This window comes from Anopheles aquasalis, chromosome 2, assembly GCF_943734665.1.
Source record: "Anopheles aquasalis chromosome 2, idAnoAquaMG_Q_19, whole genome shotgun sequence".
Lineage (NCBI taxonomy): Eukaryota > Metazoa > Arthropoda > Insecta > Diptera > Culicidae > Anopheles > Anopheles aquasalis.
In genome coordinates this window covers 33,974,843-33,991,640 of record NC_064877.1, presented here as the reverse complement: position 1 = coordinate 33,991,640, position 16,798 = coordinate 33,974,843, and the positions used below count along the sequence as shown (strand labels likewise).

The 16,798-nt window shown below is 51.5% G+C and overlaps 1 protein-coding gene across 4 annotated transcripts in view; it reads right to left on the bottom strand.

The window, feature by feature from the left end:
- Positions 1 to 16,798, bottom strand: part of LOC126573062 (protein catecholamines up) — a 67,240-nt gene that overhangs the window by 29,914 nt on the left and 20,528 nt on the right. Inside the window, exons 1-2 of one of the 4 annotated variants that reach the window (XM_050232870.1) lie at positions 4,636 to 4,745; positions 836 to 1,326 (exon numbers count right to left, since the gene is read on the bottom strand). The exons of 2 other annotated variants lie outside the window; for them this stretch is intronic. In XM_050232870.1, the coding sequence (XP_050088827.1) occupies positions 836 to 944 (109 nt within the window). In that variant the 5' untranslated portion in view covers positions 945 to 1,326; positions 4,636 to 4,745. Of the gene's footprint in view, positions 1 to 835; positions 1,428 to 4,635; positions 4,746 to 16,798 lie in introns of those variants that run through there. One more of the 4 variants, XM_050232871.1, reaches the window with a different exon arrangement.

Here is a 16,798-nt window from a genome sequence, read left to right as displayed (position 1 = left end):
AACATGCTTACGAAGTGCATTTCATTTCGATTTCCGTCACACGTCACGTCGCCACACATTCATCCCGTCACACAGGGCCAACTTCGACCTTTTTTTTTCGAACCGATTTTGGAACAATTCCAATCAAAGAAGGCATCACGGCGACGGAGCTGAGCGTGAAAGTGCCAGCCAGGTTCGTGTGCCCTGTGTGCGAGCAAGTCATCGGGAATCATCGAATCGGAGCCAAGTGTGCTGTGGACCGCTCCCCGTAAAGCCCACCGGTGTTCGGTTTCGGAAGTGGAATGTGGAATGTCTATTGATCGACCAACGACAGGCACTGGAGGAGTGCAGAAACAACCCTTCACGCCTGATGCGAGCCACCTTATGCAACTATGCGGTACTGGCCGCGTAGAAGAGACGCTGCTCGATCGCAGCTTTTCGGATAAAAACAAGTTCCTCCTTGAGAAGAGAGGGGAGGTGAAGGGGGAAACACCAACAATAGACCAACCAACCGAGCGATGGTCCAGTGACATTTCACAGGGCTGCGCTCTGGGCCGGTCGCTCTTCACCCCGCTGTTCCGGTCGCCTTATGAAGGTGACGTAAGCAATTCATAAAATAAACGATTTCCATCATAGCATGCCCTGCACCGTTCGGGATCACCACTTTGTCGGGTCTCTTCCCTCTCTCCCTCTCTCTGTCCATCCGGAACTAAAGACCGACCGTCTGCCGAGTATTACTTCCGGGCAACCTTCAGCTCAGTGCTTTTGGGGACGTGCATGGAATGCGACAGCACTTCATTCAGCCAGCGCCACAGCCAGCCAGGCGCGCCTGGATCACGCTCCGCTCGCGGCTCACCTGTTAACAGTTCGGCGTGCGATCCGTTGTTCGTGGTGGTCGGATGGTGATGCGACCCAACGCCGCCACCGCCGGACACCGACGTTGACGGTTCACCAAGGATTGTCATGTTGCCTCCACCCGGTGTGTTGTGTGTGCGATGTGCAAAGACCTTCGGATTTGCGTTTCGTTCGTTCTTCCGGAACGATGTGAAGGTACAACAGACAGATTACCGGTGCTTCTTCGGGGTACTACCGGTTTCGGGACGTACACTGATGGTGAGGTTGATGACAGTGATGATTGTTTTTCACCATGATAAACAACTCATGTCGTACGTTTTATATCAAGCGATTGGCGTAATGCTAATCGGATGCACTTCACTCACTTACACGTTACAAACTCACTTACACGTTACGTTCTCTCACTCATAAACACCGCACAGCACAGCGCTTCACGGCTAACGGTACCGTATCGGAAACGGTACAGGGCGTTCTGGCTGATCAGACGGACTGCTGGATGTAGTGAAGATAAAGGAACATCAGGGAGGGATCCTTGATGCAGCCATAGAACTAGAAACAACGGGACATCCCCGCTCTCTCTAATCGCTCGGTCGTTGTCTACTCAATCCTCAAGATAGCTTTTCATTATGTCCACTATCTGTTCCCCCGTTCGCGTAGTACACGGATTCGAGTGCTAGTCCAGGTATTGGCAACAGACCACAACGAGGTCAAGGATCGTGAGCGATCGCGAAATATTTGCACCAAAAAAACACCCCGAACCCCGGGACCCCCCGGAATTAATTAGCGCAGCCACCGGCAAGTGAAAGTTGACCGAGCTGCGACCGATTGTTGGTGATGTTAGATCATTGTGTTCGCCGTTGTTGCATTCCTGGCCGCCGGGGGCGCTTATCAGCGAGTTCGCTCGCTAATTGTGCCAAGCCCACGTGAGCACGCGATCCGCGCGATTGTCACTGATTGGCTGTTGACGTCCGAATCGACGACAACGACGACGACGACGTTCCGCACTGTAGCACCGCCATATCGTCCATCTCGGTCGCTTATCGTCCATCACCTCTTCGCCGGCGCTCCCTTCGTTGTCGCGTTGTCACTCATCGGCCACTCTCGTGAGGACCAATATTCTGCGCATCCACGACCGCGTCGTTTGTTTGTTCACTTAATTATCGTCATCGTCAGACTGATGGTCCAGCGATGATATAGAGGTCGGACGGCGATGCTGGCGACGATCACAAGACGCTACCCGAGGGCACCCTACCGGTCGCTTATCGTACACAATCCACAATTCCGCGAAGAGAAAAAAAACTGGTCACGCGCTTCCTCTCTTCGCGTCACTGACGGTGCCTGATATCGAGCTTCCACCGCCCCACCCGGGCTTGAGATGGTCACAAAACACACTTGACGCGGGTAGAGTTCCTGGACACAATCTGTGGAGAGTTCACCGCGTTGACCGCGTACGGCCATCAACGGCAGGATCAACGACAACTACAGAATGGAACGGGCAGAAGATGTAGAATGTCGTCGTCCGCTGCGGACTTCGGGCGACGTTCTGCGCAATCTGAGCAATCGTTTCAGATCCGTCACCTTCGCCCCAGGGGCCGTTTGGCTGTTGGCATGACTAACACGTTCTGCTTCATGCCCACTCCCCCTCACCACCACCATCATCATCATCATCATCATCATCGGTACCATATCGTCACCGTCAGCTCTAACAATTGATTATCTTTATAACTTCGATTACTTCCTACCCACGTCTTGGCGAGGGGGAAGGGGAAGGGGAGGGGGAGGGGGGGTGGTCCAATCGTACGCTCACTGGGTCCTGCGCGTGGTTTAATAAGCGTCACAGACATTTACTCAGAGCACCGAACACTCCGCCATGATCGCCGCGGTTACCGATTCCGATTTCCGTTCTGCGTCCGCTGTTCATGCTCAAAAGCTCAATCGTAGCACGCTCAATGAGCCGATTGTCGAAGCCGAAGTCATCGAAACGGACACGGCATTTGACGGCGGCAATTCTGCACCAACCAGCGACCTTGACCGTGAGAGGCACACAGCGATCGATCGGAACGGAACGGAAAGGGACCGGAACACCACACCACCATCACAACGACGACAGAGAGAAGTTGCGAGGGGGACACTGGTGACCTCCTGCTAGGGCCCTAGCAGCATTGGGCCTGACATCGCCAGTTCCGTAGTTCCGCCCCGGGACCTAGAACTTGAGTGACTACCACAGAACGGAACGGAACCAGCGCGGTTAGCACACGGTACTCGAGGTGCGAAATAGGTGTAACGACTTCCTATCCATCGAACCCAAGCCAAGCGCAGGGCGAGGGATGAGGGTCCCAAATAAACCGTGACGTAAACTGCGCTCCACTGTGCTCCGTGATCTGATGCGATCCGCGACACTTGCCCCCCGTGACGTTTGCTGGCGCGATCGCAACAGGCAAGATGTCGAGGCCACCCAACGCGGGCCGTGTTGGGTTGCCGGTTTTCAGTGCCAAGGATGTCGGCCACGGCCAGGCGGAAGCAAAACGGTGACCACACTATGACACACTGCCTTGCCCAACCAACCAGGTAACTAACAACGAACGAACGAACAAACGGACGCAGTGTGAACGTCGGTCGCAAGTTCGGCGCTTTTTTCGGCGCAACACTGATCTGCGATCGAAAACGTGGCAGCGTACCATCAGCTGGTCAGCAATGGAAGCTCAGGTGACAGTATGCGTACGTGTGAGGTTAGGTGTGATGCTCGCCTCCCCCGTTACACACCAATGGTTTGTAACGAATAGAGCGCGAATGGTCCGTATACCGATCCATCATGGTTCACTTTGTATCGCGCAAAATCTGTTTGATGGTTCATGAAGTGTTGTATATCACGCGGGTGGAAGGCAGGGGTGATGATAACACCTTTCAGTAGCACAATAATACGTCTACAAACGTTAAACCTTGCCAGAGAGCTGCAGAGACAAGCCCTCGAGTACCCGCGGCACTTCACATTTCGGTTGCTACCGTATCTGGCGCAACTCCAGCGCCTGCTGCTATCCGAGGCTCAAAGAAGCATTAACCTTATGTCCGACTTAAGACGAATGGTGGCCGATCGATGGTAGCATCGCCATCGTAAAGTGTTAGAGCTTTGGGGGGGATTCCTTTGGCATCGAACGGGGAGGTAGCGTTGCGGTAATGGAGATGCGACTAACTATGGCCGTCAGCAATAAATTGTGTAACAGCTCGAAACACTCGTTAGTACACTGGAGCATTACTGGCGCCTTCCGAAGTCCGGAAGCGACAATAACAAGCGAACAACCGAGCACGACACGGCAACCAGCAACGGGATTGACGGGCGTTCCAGGACCGAATGCAAAACGGGTGCATTGACACAGAACAGAACGATGATGAAACTCATTACCCAACGTGGAAGGGTGGGCGTGTTTTGGCGGACGAAATGGACAAAAAACAACAACAACGGTAACAACACTCCAACACTGCTCCGAAGTGGTACACCGTGTGACAAGCTCCACATGACACTCTCACATGACACTCTGGGTTCTAATATTAGTTCCACATGACACTCTGGGTTCTAATATTGGAAGCCCAAAACCAACAACGAACATTCCAACACTAATCTACACGCTATCTAATCTGTTCCGCCTGCCCGCTCCATCATTCAATCTATCTTGACGACCCATTAGCGACGCCAATCACTACCGCTTTTATTTTGTTGTACGAGCAATCCAGAGCCAGAGCCCTGTCAGCAACGGTGCCGTTTCGGGAATGTGTGTTGTGTTTTCACTGGCACACCGGGCGTACCGATATTTCTCCTATTGTTTCACTTGATCACGGGGAACGATCACGCGTTCCACGGTACGTAGAATGTGCGCGCCACGGTGGTCCAGCTCGTCCGGTGCGAAAGGACATACGTTCCTGAATGGCGCTGATGCGCGTTCGCTCCGGTCCCTAGAGTCTACCGCACCGTCAAGCACGTCCGTTCTTTGCCAATTTAATGCTCACTCGTTCGTTCGCTCGCTCTGGCTAACCCTGTATCTCGTCTTCACCCGCTCGCTCTCTGTCTGAAACATTTGCTAGCGCATCCGATACACCGCTATGAAGCGGTTTCGTTTAGCGATCGGAGCGTCGTGAAGCGATTATCATCAACCACCCATCGATACCACACCACACCGGAGGAGCCACCATTCGAGTCGAATGACGAGCAACGACGACCACCACGACACCATCGTCATCATCATCATCACCATTCCCTTGCTGGGTTCATTCGCGCACGCACCTGCGACTTTGGTGATCGTGTATTTTGTGTCTGTTTTTATTGCGATGCCACAAAGTGAAGCTCCCTTTTTTGAAGAGGGTATCCACGTTCGGCGCGTACGTTTGAGCACCCTCTCCGTCGTGAAGTTTGCGTTCGCGGTTTCACGGTCTATGTGCGTATCAGTTGGGTGATTGGTGTTCCGTTCAAGGGGGTGAGCTAGTGTTCGTGTGGAACCGGTCGATCGAATCGATGGTGCGTGATGATGGAAGATCTATCAGACTGTATCGATAATTGAACCCTATCACAACAATGGCATGCAAAAAAAAACGATGGAGCGTCACACACAGCAACGGTATCAGTTAGCATGCTTGAACACGTGGTGTGTCGGACTATGGGATTCAGGCGCACGCGTTCATAGTCAGAACGATGCGAATACAAATATAATGAAGGGTTACAGATGGATTCCGTTTGACGAACCAATCATATTCGTGATTCTATTGTCCATAGTACGCTAAATATTGCATTTCAGTAGCCGCTAGAACACTAGAACTACCAGACCGGGCATTCAAACATTGCAATTCAACATTCCTATTAAAATAATTTTTATTTCCCAGAAATGATTTTATATCATCATGGCTCTATAGAGAGAATACTTCTTATAAATCGATCGTTAGAATACTTTTTACGAACCGGTCATTTTGTAAATTCTGCTTGAAAAAGGTTTAGCATAAATGCCGGTAGTTGTAGTGTTAAGGACTGTTGTTGCTACATTTTTGCACCTAAAACGTCATACTTTTTCTCTACAATTAACACTACACAAATCAACAAGATACCAGATACTAGAACCAGATACTACCGGATGCTACTGCCGAAGTTGGCCGTTAATCCCAATATTGACTGAAAGAAGCACGCGACACAGAACCACGTCAAAAAAACGTAGCTAATTAGTGGTTTTAGGATATCGCCTCCAAAATATACACCTCTTGTAGTAGCTTGTTTTATTGCGTAGTGTGTTGGTGTTGCTTGTTGCTCCAGTTAAATTTGTTAGCATCTACCATTTACAGACAAATCCCAACAAAATGCTTCAGTTTTCGATTTCGATTCCATCATTGTTGGTGGTTTTTTTTACAAAGTAAATGGTACCACTTTTACTGGTTTTATTGAAATGGCCTACCAAACCACAGACCGAGTCGGAGAAACAAATGCAAAACCGCATTGTTAATCGCGCGGCATGCAGATGACCCCTACCGGATGGTACTGACGGTACATTTGGACACGATACTTCCATTCTGTCCCAACAAAGGCCCCCGGTCAACCATTGTTTGTGCACATGTCTCTCGGTTGTCCGCCCTGTCCGCACAATATAATTTAAAACATCCCTCCATGCCATGCTCTCTCGATCTCTCTCTCTTTGAAAATGAGTAGCGGTAAGCATCCGCCGGGTCCGTTTGCTTCGCTCAAGTTGCGCTGGAATTCGCGCAACTGCAACAACGCCACTTAGTCACTCTTGTTTTCATACGCAACTGTGTCGCGGTGTCGTGCCGTGTCGCGCGCTGTAGTTGATGCGAAGCGAAGCGAACAACCGGGAGTGGGAATATGACTCCATAATGTTGGTCTTCAATATGCTCTAGCGGCAACCATTTGCTACGTGAGTCAACTACTGGAAGTGGCCAAAAAAAACCTGAAGGCTAAACCGGCACACATCCTGCTTGCCCTTATCAATTTAACAAAGAACTGCCACCCTGCCGGTCGCGCATTTGAAGAATGATTCTAATTTGTTTATTTGCTATCGTCGTGAGTCACGAGTAACGGGCAGAACGACGGGGTAGGGGTGATGTTTCGTGCGCACGAATGAATCATTTAATAGGAAGTTAATGTGCACAGCATTCTCCAGCATTCGCGCTCGCTACAATCGAAACGACAAGCGGGACACGGACGTGGAAGTGGCGTCACTGTCGCAAGGTAACCAACAATTAGCCAGCAAGATGAGCCGCATCGCGGGTTCACCAGAACGGCCGTTAGCAGATGCTACCAGCATCTCGGCTCTCAGTGTCAATTGTGGGTGTCCAAAGAGCGCAACAAAGACCCCGGAAAACAGTGGCTCTACCATTACACAACGATCGATGGATGGATCGATCGATCCATCGATCGAACAGCATCTAACCACGCGCGCAGCTCAACGTTCGCACACGCACTGCAATGGCCTCCACCGAACCGGACCGACCGAAACCTATCGATCGTCCCCGATCGTTGTGGACCAGCAGGATCCGCTCACGGAGTTGGCACCACCTGAGCCGGTGGATTGGCACGGCAGCGCCGATTGCGCGAAGTGGTGGCGTTCTTCACACACAAGACCACGACCGGCCAATTATCGACTTACACCAGAGATCATGTCGTAATTAGTCGCTTAGGCAAGCCAGCTCAGGCAACCAGCTGCTGAGTAGGACGATGTCCATTCCGAGGTTCACCGTGTATCAATCATAAGCCACCAGCGTCCGTCAGTTTGGAGGATGGAGAAAGAAGTTTGAGTTCCAGTTTGGTTTTCTTCGACATTGACCAAATTGCTGTATGAGGCCATTCATGCTGGGCATCTTCGAGTCGGCCTCCCGCTTATTGCCATTCATTACATCAGGGGTGAGAACTTATGAATTGAAGAAGCGGACTCGCAATTCGCTGGTAGCGACAGTGTCTCCATGTTTAACGTCATACAGGAATTCGAAAAAAACTAGTCATCCCCCGCCATTCAGCTGTTTGATCATCTTGCAAGCTCAATCAATGGGTTGATATTGATTATTTAATATTGACAACTTACATTCCACAACCTGAGACGGTTTGTTTTCGTATTTTCGTACCATCCATTACCCTCCTGTGAAGCCATAGCCCAATGCGGGGTGAAGTGACAGAGGTACAATGCAAACATGGACTTTGAATTTTACTCGTGCGTCGCTTACTTTCAACCGTGACGCGACACGGATATGGGGAATTCCCGTGGTAGATCGTTCCAAAAATGTGGAACATGGTGTGTAAATAACATTTGTGAGCTGTTTACGATGCCGGCAGCTCATTAGCGGGCTATAGAATTTGCCAAAGTTAAACAACATGGCGACGCTTCGATCCGAGTAGAATACGCGTAAAGGGTCGCCGTGCTGTCGACACCCAACACAGACACAGACCCTACCAACTGAAGACTTCGTCCGCGTCCAGAACTTGGTGGCCAGTGGTTAGTGATCGGCCACGCGGAAATGGCGACGAAGAGAACCTTCTAGACGGTTTCGTCGCATCGTATCGTAGGTTCGGCAGCAGGTTTTTTTTCGGGTTGGTATTCAGTCATCCCGATGAGAGTTCATCAATTATGCGTATCTTCTGTTGGCCGCAGCAGCCACAGGTCGAAGCGCGAAACGAGAGAACGACTTGTTTGCTCGCTTTTAAGACCATTCGTTTGGCCGGGCTAGTGACGTGCGCGAGTTGAAGAAGAGTTTCACTTTCACATGGTACCACCACAGGAATGCCACCCCAATAGCGGTGGGAGGGATGGTAATTTTATTAATGATTTGCTTTGATTTGCCGTCCGTGTCGAGGCAACATCTCCGGAACGATCGCAGGTTACCGGGGGGATCAATTGAATTTGTCTCAATTAAGGTGGCGCACAAACGACCGATGACCGCCGCCGCCGCCGCAGCAGCGCCGTGTGGCCCCCATTCGACACACTCCTGACGCCATTGAATTGAAAGCCAACCGTGGAGAGCGTGAGAAACGATTACGTCGGCAATCTTGCATGAGCATCCCCCCGCCACCCCACCCAAGTTGCCAATGCAAATTCGTTTAAATGATCGTTTAAAGAAATTCCGTTATCGTACCGCTGGGGCATGAAGCCGCCAACAGGGAGACAGACAGCCAGTGTGACAGACACAGTGCTGTCGATAGATTGTTCAAGACTGATTCAATTTGCTTTCGTGTCAGGGTCATTAAGCTTGTGTGTACTACGTGGCACTACAACTGGCCTTAAGTTCAACACTCCAATATGGGAAGTGCGGGCCCACAACCCAGCAGCGGCAGCAGCAGCAGCACAAAACGTTGCAAAAACATAATCGAAAGGACAATGTCGGATTGTGACACTCCTTCTGTTTCCGCCATTAATCATCCTCCCACTGTTGGAGAAAAACATTAATGATCGAAATATTCAAAAGAAGCAGCAGCAGCAGCAATGTTGTCTATACCTTTCACACCAGCCACATCCCCTTTCGCATCCCCGCTGGCGCGTCTATTCACCAACAGCAGGCAATAGACTGGCTACGGGATGGACAGCAGACTAATCTATCAAAGGTATTCACCATCCATTCAGTGAGGCTAGGCCAGAACTTATGTTTCCTAATGATTGCCCGTTAACTCACCCAACATTACCTCTACCGGACTGGAGGACCGGTAGACCGGTGGACCGGCGTGATCCCAGGAAGCGAACGCCTCCATTTATTCATGAATCGCTAAGCGATAATAACGGCAAAGTTCCTTGACAGGCTGGCGACACACAGACGACACGCGATTTGCATCCAGCAGATGGATCTTCCGTGTCGCAGTCCGTCCGGGGATGCGAGCGGATTGGAAGATCAGGATCGTTTTTCAGTTTGATCAATTGATTTTCATCTTCCGCCATCAGACTCATGGTCACCCCAGCAACTGATCCCGTGCTGAAGTGCTTCGGTACTCGGCTTCGGTAAAAGCTCCCGACACGCCGCGAGCATAGAATGTCCATGAAACAAACACCCAAACGCCGCATATGGCGCATCCGACCTGACTGCTCAATAAGCTGGTTACAGTGCGATTGTTTGACGCGTTACGTCTGGGGTCCGTGGGCGCGTCTATTTGCGTTCGGTTTCGGAATATTAATCGCTACCGAGCGCTGTGAGCTGTCCCCCTTTTCGGTGGCCTACCATTTTTTGGGGCCAATCAAAACGGTCATTGCCGAATTTAACGAAGCCACCGTGTCGGTCGGTTGGCCGATGGCCATGTGTTGCATCTGTTTGCTTGCGGCAGAAGATCTTACGGTGACGGTTGGAGGCGGTGCGGCTAATGGGTTGGCCCCGAACATCACGAGGATGATCACGGATGCACCTCGCAGACAATGGTGCGTGTGTTTGCTTACCTGAAAGTAGAAAACAATACGAAAAAAGGCTTGGGTTAGTTTCATATGGAGCACTTCATTGCCATCGGAGCGCGCCTGCGTTGAGGCCGGGGTCGTTCAAGGAAAGGGCACCTAAAATTACACTTTCCAATTCTTCTCCAGCCATCGATCGATGATCTGACGCGATGAGCACGCTGCAGCACAACGTGGCGCTGTTTTTGGAAAATAATAGCGAAGAACACTCTCCACAACTCTGCAGAAGAACGACCGCGAAACGCCATTGCCATTCCAAGCCGCGAAACCTTTTCGGCTTTTTCGAGGCAAACAAAAATAACTTCTCCTTGTTTTTGTTTTTTGCTGTCCCAAGACAGCACCCACGACCCACGTTGCCGATCTGCAACCGGAATCGTCCATTTGGCCTCGCCTCTTTCTTCCTAATGTCAATGTCGGTCAGCGATAGCCGATAGCGAGCGAAAATTGCCACGAACCGTCGTCTTCGTTTTACGATGGACCACAATCTGCCCCCCGCCCCCGCTCATCCCCTTCCGCTAATCTTGGCGCATGGATCGCCCACGGATGGATTTTAAAAATATCATCTCAACCCCCCCTCTCGGTTCGAAACCGGCTTTCCGAAACGCAACGCATTTTATGGATGGATTCGCGATATCGAGATCCTGCACGATCTGCACAACACGCGCGAGTAGCATCGCAAGCTTGCTTGGCGGATGCGCGAGGTGCAATATGATCGCAAGCCGCAATCGCAAGCGTGCAACAGGTGCATGTTTCTATTGTCTCATGCCTGTTTGCCACCTGGCCACCTCTAACAGCTGCTATCGACCCGTTCCCGACCCAACCGGTCAGCGTCAGCGGTCCCGTTCACGATTGCGCGCGCTCGCGCGATAGATCGAGGACATGCATGCAGCCGACTGCCGTGTTGGGATTGCATAATTCATGATCCCTCACGACACGATCACTGATACGATTGGATCGGTAGTAGATGGTTCCAGTACCCTAGACTACACTAGACTGGACTAGACAAAGTCTCGCAACTTTACAATATTCTGTATGGGAGTACTGGCGCTGGCGTGACGTGCGAGATCAGCCATTTCCTGCGATAATGACTCATTAGTGGCGCTTTGAAGCGTCCTATCGGCAGCCAGCTGGCAGCTTCCTCGCCACTCATCAGCAGCGATCAATAATGTATAATATCGCTTGGTTAGATAATAAACCGTTTAGAGCCGTGATCGTGACAACTGGCCCGCATCTGTCTAGCACAACGCTTGCACTTTGAACTCAAACACGCTAGACACTCCTAACAAGTGCGTGAAATATGAAATAAACATATTTACATATTGAGACGGTACCAAAACATCGTTGCCGCTCTGAACGCAATAATGAAGATGGAAAAACCCGCACCGAACCGGAGGCGGACGGAATTGATCCGGGCCTCTTAATGCCATGGACCGTAAAAGGTACCGGTCAATAAACTAGTGTTGTTCATAGGATTTTGGGATTTTCCCAATGGATCGCCACCACCACCACGATCGAAATTATCTTTGGCGCAGTAAACCAAAGTGCCGATTCATATATATGCAGCATAAACATGAACGGCAGCCGTCCTGATGCTCCACTTCTTCTTCGTCCAAGCTGCGGTTCCAGTGACCGTAGCAGCAACAGCCGAGCTCCAATTAGTCGCGTTCAAGTCCAACGATGTGTCAACGCTGGTGGTGGTGGTGGTGGTGGTGGTGGAACCTGCTTGAAACGTCCAACGACCGGCCGGCGAGATATCGGCAAAGAAAATGTCGACCTGCCAGCAGCAAACCCATCGTACCCCCGCGCAGGGCAGGTCTTTCCTACACTTTTGGACGGCACACGGTGACGCGCGCACAAAACCAGATTCCCGGACAATTCCCTACAATCGCTCGAACGTTCGATCGTGCACTTGGCAACAAAAATCCCGCACACTAGATCAAACCAACCGGGGCAACAACCGGAGCAGGGAACAGCTTCTTTCCGCCCGGCGAGCTGCGCTTGTTACACAGTTGCGTTCCATTTTATTCTCTGGATTCGTCTCATCTTCCTCGTTGTCGATGTTTATCGCCCATTATCGTCGGGATATTGAGGTATTAAGATAGGACACAAAGACACAAAGACACAAAGACACTGTCCCGGCTCATTGGCCAGATGCAAAAGTGAAAGGAGCTCGAAGGAGGAGGAGGATTTTGCCGTTAGGAGTGCACCCGCCGGCCGAGTGGCCATCAGAGGTTCGTCCTTTCGCGTCCGCGTGCCCTCATGCGGCCCCGCTTGACGTTAGGTGAAGCAATGGCGGTAACGCAGGGCAACCTTTACTGGCCCACCGGACGGACTGGCGTCCTCAAGGCGATCGACTTCCCTTTCAACCGTCACCGTCTCACCTCGGGTCGACCACTGCCAATCGACAATGCGTGCTAGCAGGCTGGCTGGCTGGCTGGCTGGCTGGCTGGTGGAGCTGAGCTAACCGATCAATCGAGCACGGTGACACTGACGTCACTAATTGCTGCTGGCATGGCACTTTTTTCGTGTTTTACCCGGCGATGGCGGAAATCGCCTATCGCTCGCTCATTACTGCCAGCACCACCATGACGATCACCGTGGATTGCGTACCGCGTATCCGCGAAAGACACGAACAGTGATCTGGCCTGGCTTGGGGCCAGGGGCCCGGTGCAGTGGTGCCATATGCTAAACGGAAATACGTACATACATCTGATGATTTAATCATTCGACGATGACGAGCGTCCCAACGAGTTGACGTCGTGTTCACCATCGTGTGTGTTTCGGATGAACCTCTAAGTCGAGTGTTGCAGCCCCCCCCTTTCCCCGGAGGTGGAGTGTGCGGCCGGGGAGTGGCACTTGTAACGCCTCCAACAGCAGGAAGCCTTCGATTATCACGAGACTCGAGCGTGATGCTGTAGTAAACGGGCGCGATTCGCGCGGTCCCTTCATTTCCATCCATTCCGCTGGGGACGGAAACTGCTCGCCACTCGCTTGCTGTCTGTTGCTTGCTGTTGAGTTTATCTATTTCCAGCCGCCCGGCCCGAGCTAACGAACTGCGGCATTTTTAATGTGTTGTTCTCACCGCCCTATAATAGCCTCGCAACACCATGTGGTTTACTAAAATTACCATATTGTTTTGCAGCGTTTTCTAATGTCACTCAACTCGGTGGAATGACCTGGGCGATCTCGCCGTCTCGCGACCAGCGACCAGCGATCAGCGATCAGCGACGTGCGTGATTCATCGCTCGACGAGCACGAGATCGACTTAAACTGGTTATACGGGCATTATTTTGCGGTTTTTCGCGTTTAAAACCGACCATCGCGGACCACCTGCATCTCTGCGAACCTTGTTTCGAAAATGGCAACAAAATTGCTGATTTATTGTTGTCGAGTTTGGAGTCGAAATAGATTTTTCAGTAAAACCACATCCAACAACAAAAAACGCGGAACAAACAATTGTCAACAATTGAATTGGTTATCCTTGATCTTCTTCCTGGGCCGTAGCGCACACCGCTAGGTAGGTCAACGTTATCTCCCATTACTTAATCGCTTCCTGTGCCACTGTCAAGGACGTGTGGCCGTTCATTAACAAAAATTGCGCAAGCCACACAAAAACTGTCACTTTTTTTTGGTTTTGGGTGCTTCTAGCTCAGTTTTCCGGGGAGTTTGACCCAGTTCCTTGGCCATCGCGGGGGCTTGTCACTGTCGAGTGACCAATGGTAGGTCTACGGAGGTGCATTTCTGTGGTGACTCCTAATTGAATTAGTACACACCACGAGACCCGGCCAGGAACCTAGGAACACCTAGTCCGACAAGCAGTGGGTAAGAATGTTCAGTACGCGTCGGTTATTCAATTCTAGTGCACGCTGCATACCATAAAGCGAAACCGTGTACGTATTTGTACAGCTGCTGCTGTTGTTGCACTAGCATCGCGTCGCAAACGAGAATTCCATTTAACTGAGTAGCGGCCGAAGCGACCTGACATAATCACTCCGTAAAAGATAAATCGGAGCTGATAACGAGCCGCAAGTGCGTACAGTCGGTCGGCTTCTACGCATCTAGCACCGACCCACCAACCACCAATCATGGCATGGCGAACGTTATGTCAATGACTCCAAGCCCCCTGGAGCCCAGCCGGTACTGCGCAACTCCTACCCATTTGTGGACATGAAAGGAAGCTCACCGACTCTACTCTTGCGAGTTGGCAAACTACAATCTTTGGGGTGGCAATGTGTCGCACCGAAAAGACCGGCGAGTTGTGGTCGTGGTCGGTTTTTTTTTAATTGAATCTAACACCCTCATCAGCCCCCCTGGCTCAGGCTCGGTGGCACGGACGGATGTGGCCGATGGTGTTCAATTTTCAGCAACTTCCAGCAACCACTAACCAGCGAGCCAAGCAAACGATCATACCGAATCCATCATTAACGAGCATCACCTTCCATCATGGCCGGCCAAGGGTTACTACGATGCGATGCGTCGCCTACAGCGAATGAAAAACCACTTCTTCTTCGTCTCATCAAGGAACCCGGTGTCGTCGTAATCATGGCCAGAAATCAGCCAAAAAAGACCCCCGGACGCTGTGCAAACGGTCCGTTGCCTTGACATCTTTCCAGCGTGCGTTTCATCTTCGATTTGAGCCGATTTCATCCTGCCGTCGTCAGCAGCAGCAGCATCAACAACCAATCGGCTGTAAGATTTGATGCCACATCCGTCGCATCGCATCGCAGCACGACAAGCGTTTAGATGCCCACAAATGGTAAAAGGGTAAAGGCCAACGGAAATGCGAGGCAACCCAAGCCAATAACGGGCCCACCACCAGCACCGCGGCCACGGCTTCATTGGCCATTCAACCACGTTTCTCCACGCACGCACGCACGCACGCACGAGAGATGCGAACCGTCAAACGTAACCTGCACACCGCTAATGACTGGTGGTGGTGGTATAACACCACGAGCCGGTGGAGTAAATTAAGGAGTTTCGCAACTATCCAGCTCTATCATCGCGGCTGGGACAGGACAGGACCAGCTCAAGCGTTAACTGGACGCTAGCGCGTCTGTCAATTACCTCAAACCATCAAACAGCAGTACCTTGATCGCCCTTCAAGGATGACCGAGGTGTGTGTTTGCTGCGTCTGGAACTGCTGTACGCAAGAGTAAACGCTATCGCTCATGCGAAGAATAAGCAATCGGTGTGCTGCTGATACTGTAAACAAAGAACATCAAATGTCAAGCGGCGAGCAAAGCGGCGATGAGCTGCCGGTACCCGAACTCGATGTGATCGTACGTGAAAATATCACTAAAGCTAGCATCCGATATCCACGAGCACGGCGCACCAGGCGGATGTGCTTTGCATTGCAAATGCACGTGCCCTGCGTACGGTGCTGAAAATGATAAATGGTTCACCTCCTAGTCCCCACTCTACCCAGTTACTTCAGGCAGACGCAATTCCCTCGATAAGAGCCGGTAGGTAACGACGAGGATAGGTATGATGATGCTGGCTGTGCGGTGTGTGATTACGATCACAAACATCATTATCCGGTGACATTTTGGATCCGTGCCCGTCCGAGACCTTGGGCTTGGGAGTGTATCGTTGGCGTTTGTATGCCTTGCGCCTTAACATCTCTATCTAAAGCGGATTCGATCCTCAATTACACCACCGATCGTGGCGTGTCCGCCTCGCCAGAGAAGCGGCGGTGAAAGTGAAAGCACATTTCTCGCCAGTTCTAGGCCGGCGCCACCTGCTGACCGACCACGGAATGCCGCGACTGAAATGCCAAACTCGTTCAGAATGGCGTCGCGTTCAGAACAGACAGAGACATCGTTAATCACATCACGTTGTCGATTGGCATCATCGACCAGCGACAAACGAGCATCACGTGATTGAAATTGACCGTTCCCCCGGTCCGCCACCATCTTGTCTGCTACCCTTTTCGACTACTTAGCATTCTTGCAACAACGGTTTCGTGTTTTGTTTTTTTGCAAAGGTTCATCGTCACCATTCCCGATTTTAGCAGATCGCAGCCCCGAAAACCGTTTCACGATACACATCGCGCCACCGTCGCCGACGAGTTCCCAAAGCACGCCGAGTTCATCGAACGCATTATGCGGTACGGAGGTCTGTCATTAACGGATTCATGCCGCCGTCGCCGACTGCCACACCGTAGATCATCGGACGAGTGCACGAAAAGGACCCCCGAACAGCCGCGCACACGAAGCAGCAGGAGCAGGAAACGGACGGACCGTCGTGCATGTCATGGCCCCTTTGGCGCTGGTTTTGCCACGGGACTGGACTGGTCCAGTCTCCAGAAGCTACCAGAAGGAAGCAGAAGCAGAAGCAGAAGCAGAAGAAGAACCGTTCATTTTGAGAAACTCCACAACCACCATCACCACGACCACCACGTACGACTCCAACTAGGGCTTGCATCGCGGCAATGCGTATTGCCTTGGAGGCAAGTCCTTTGGTTAGCGACACCAACGACCAGCGTGTGGCCTGCTATATTACTGCATTGTCAGTAGTATCTCGGTGGAAGTTGATTGCCTACTCCACTCTTCGGAGGC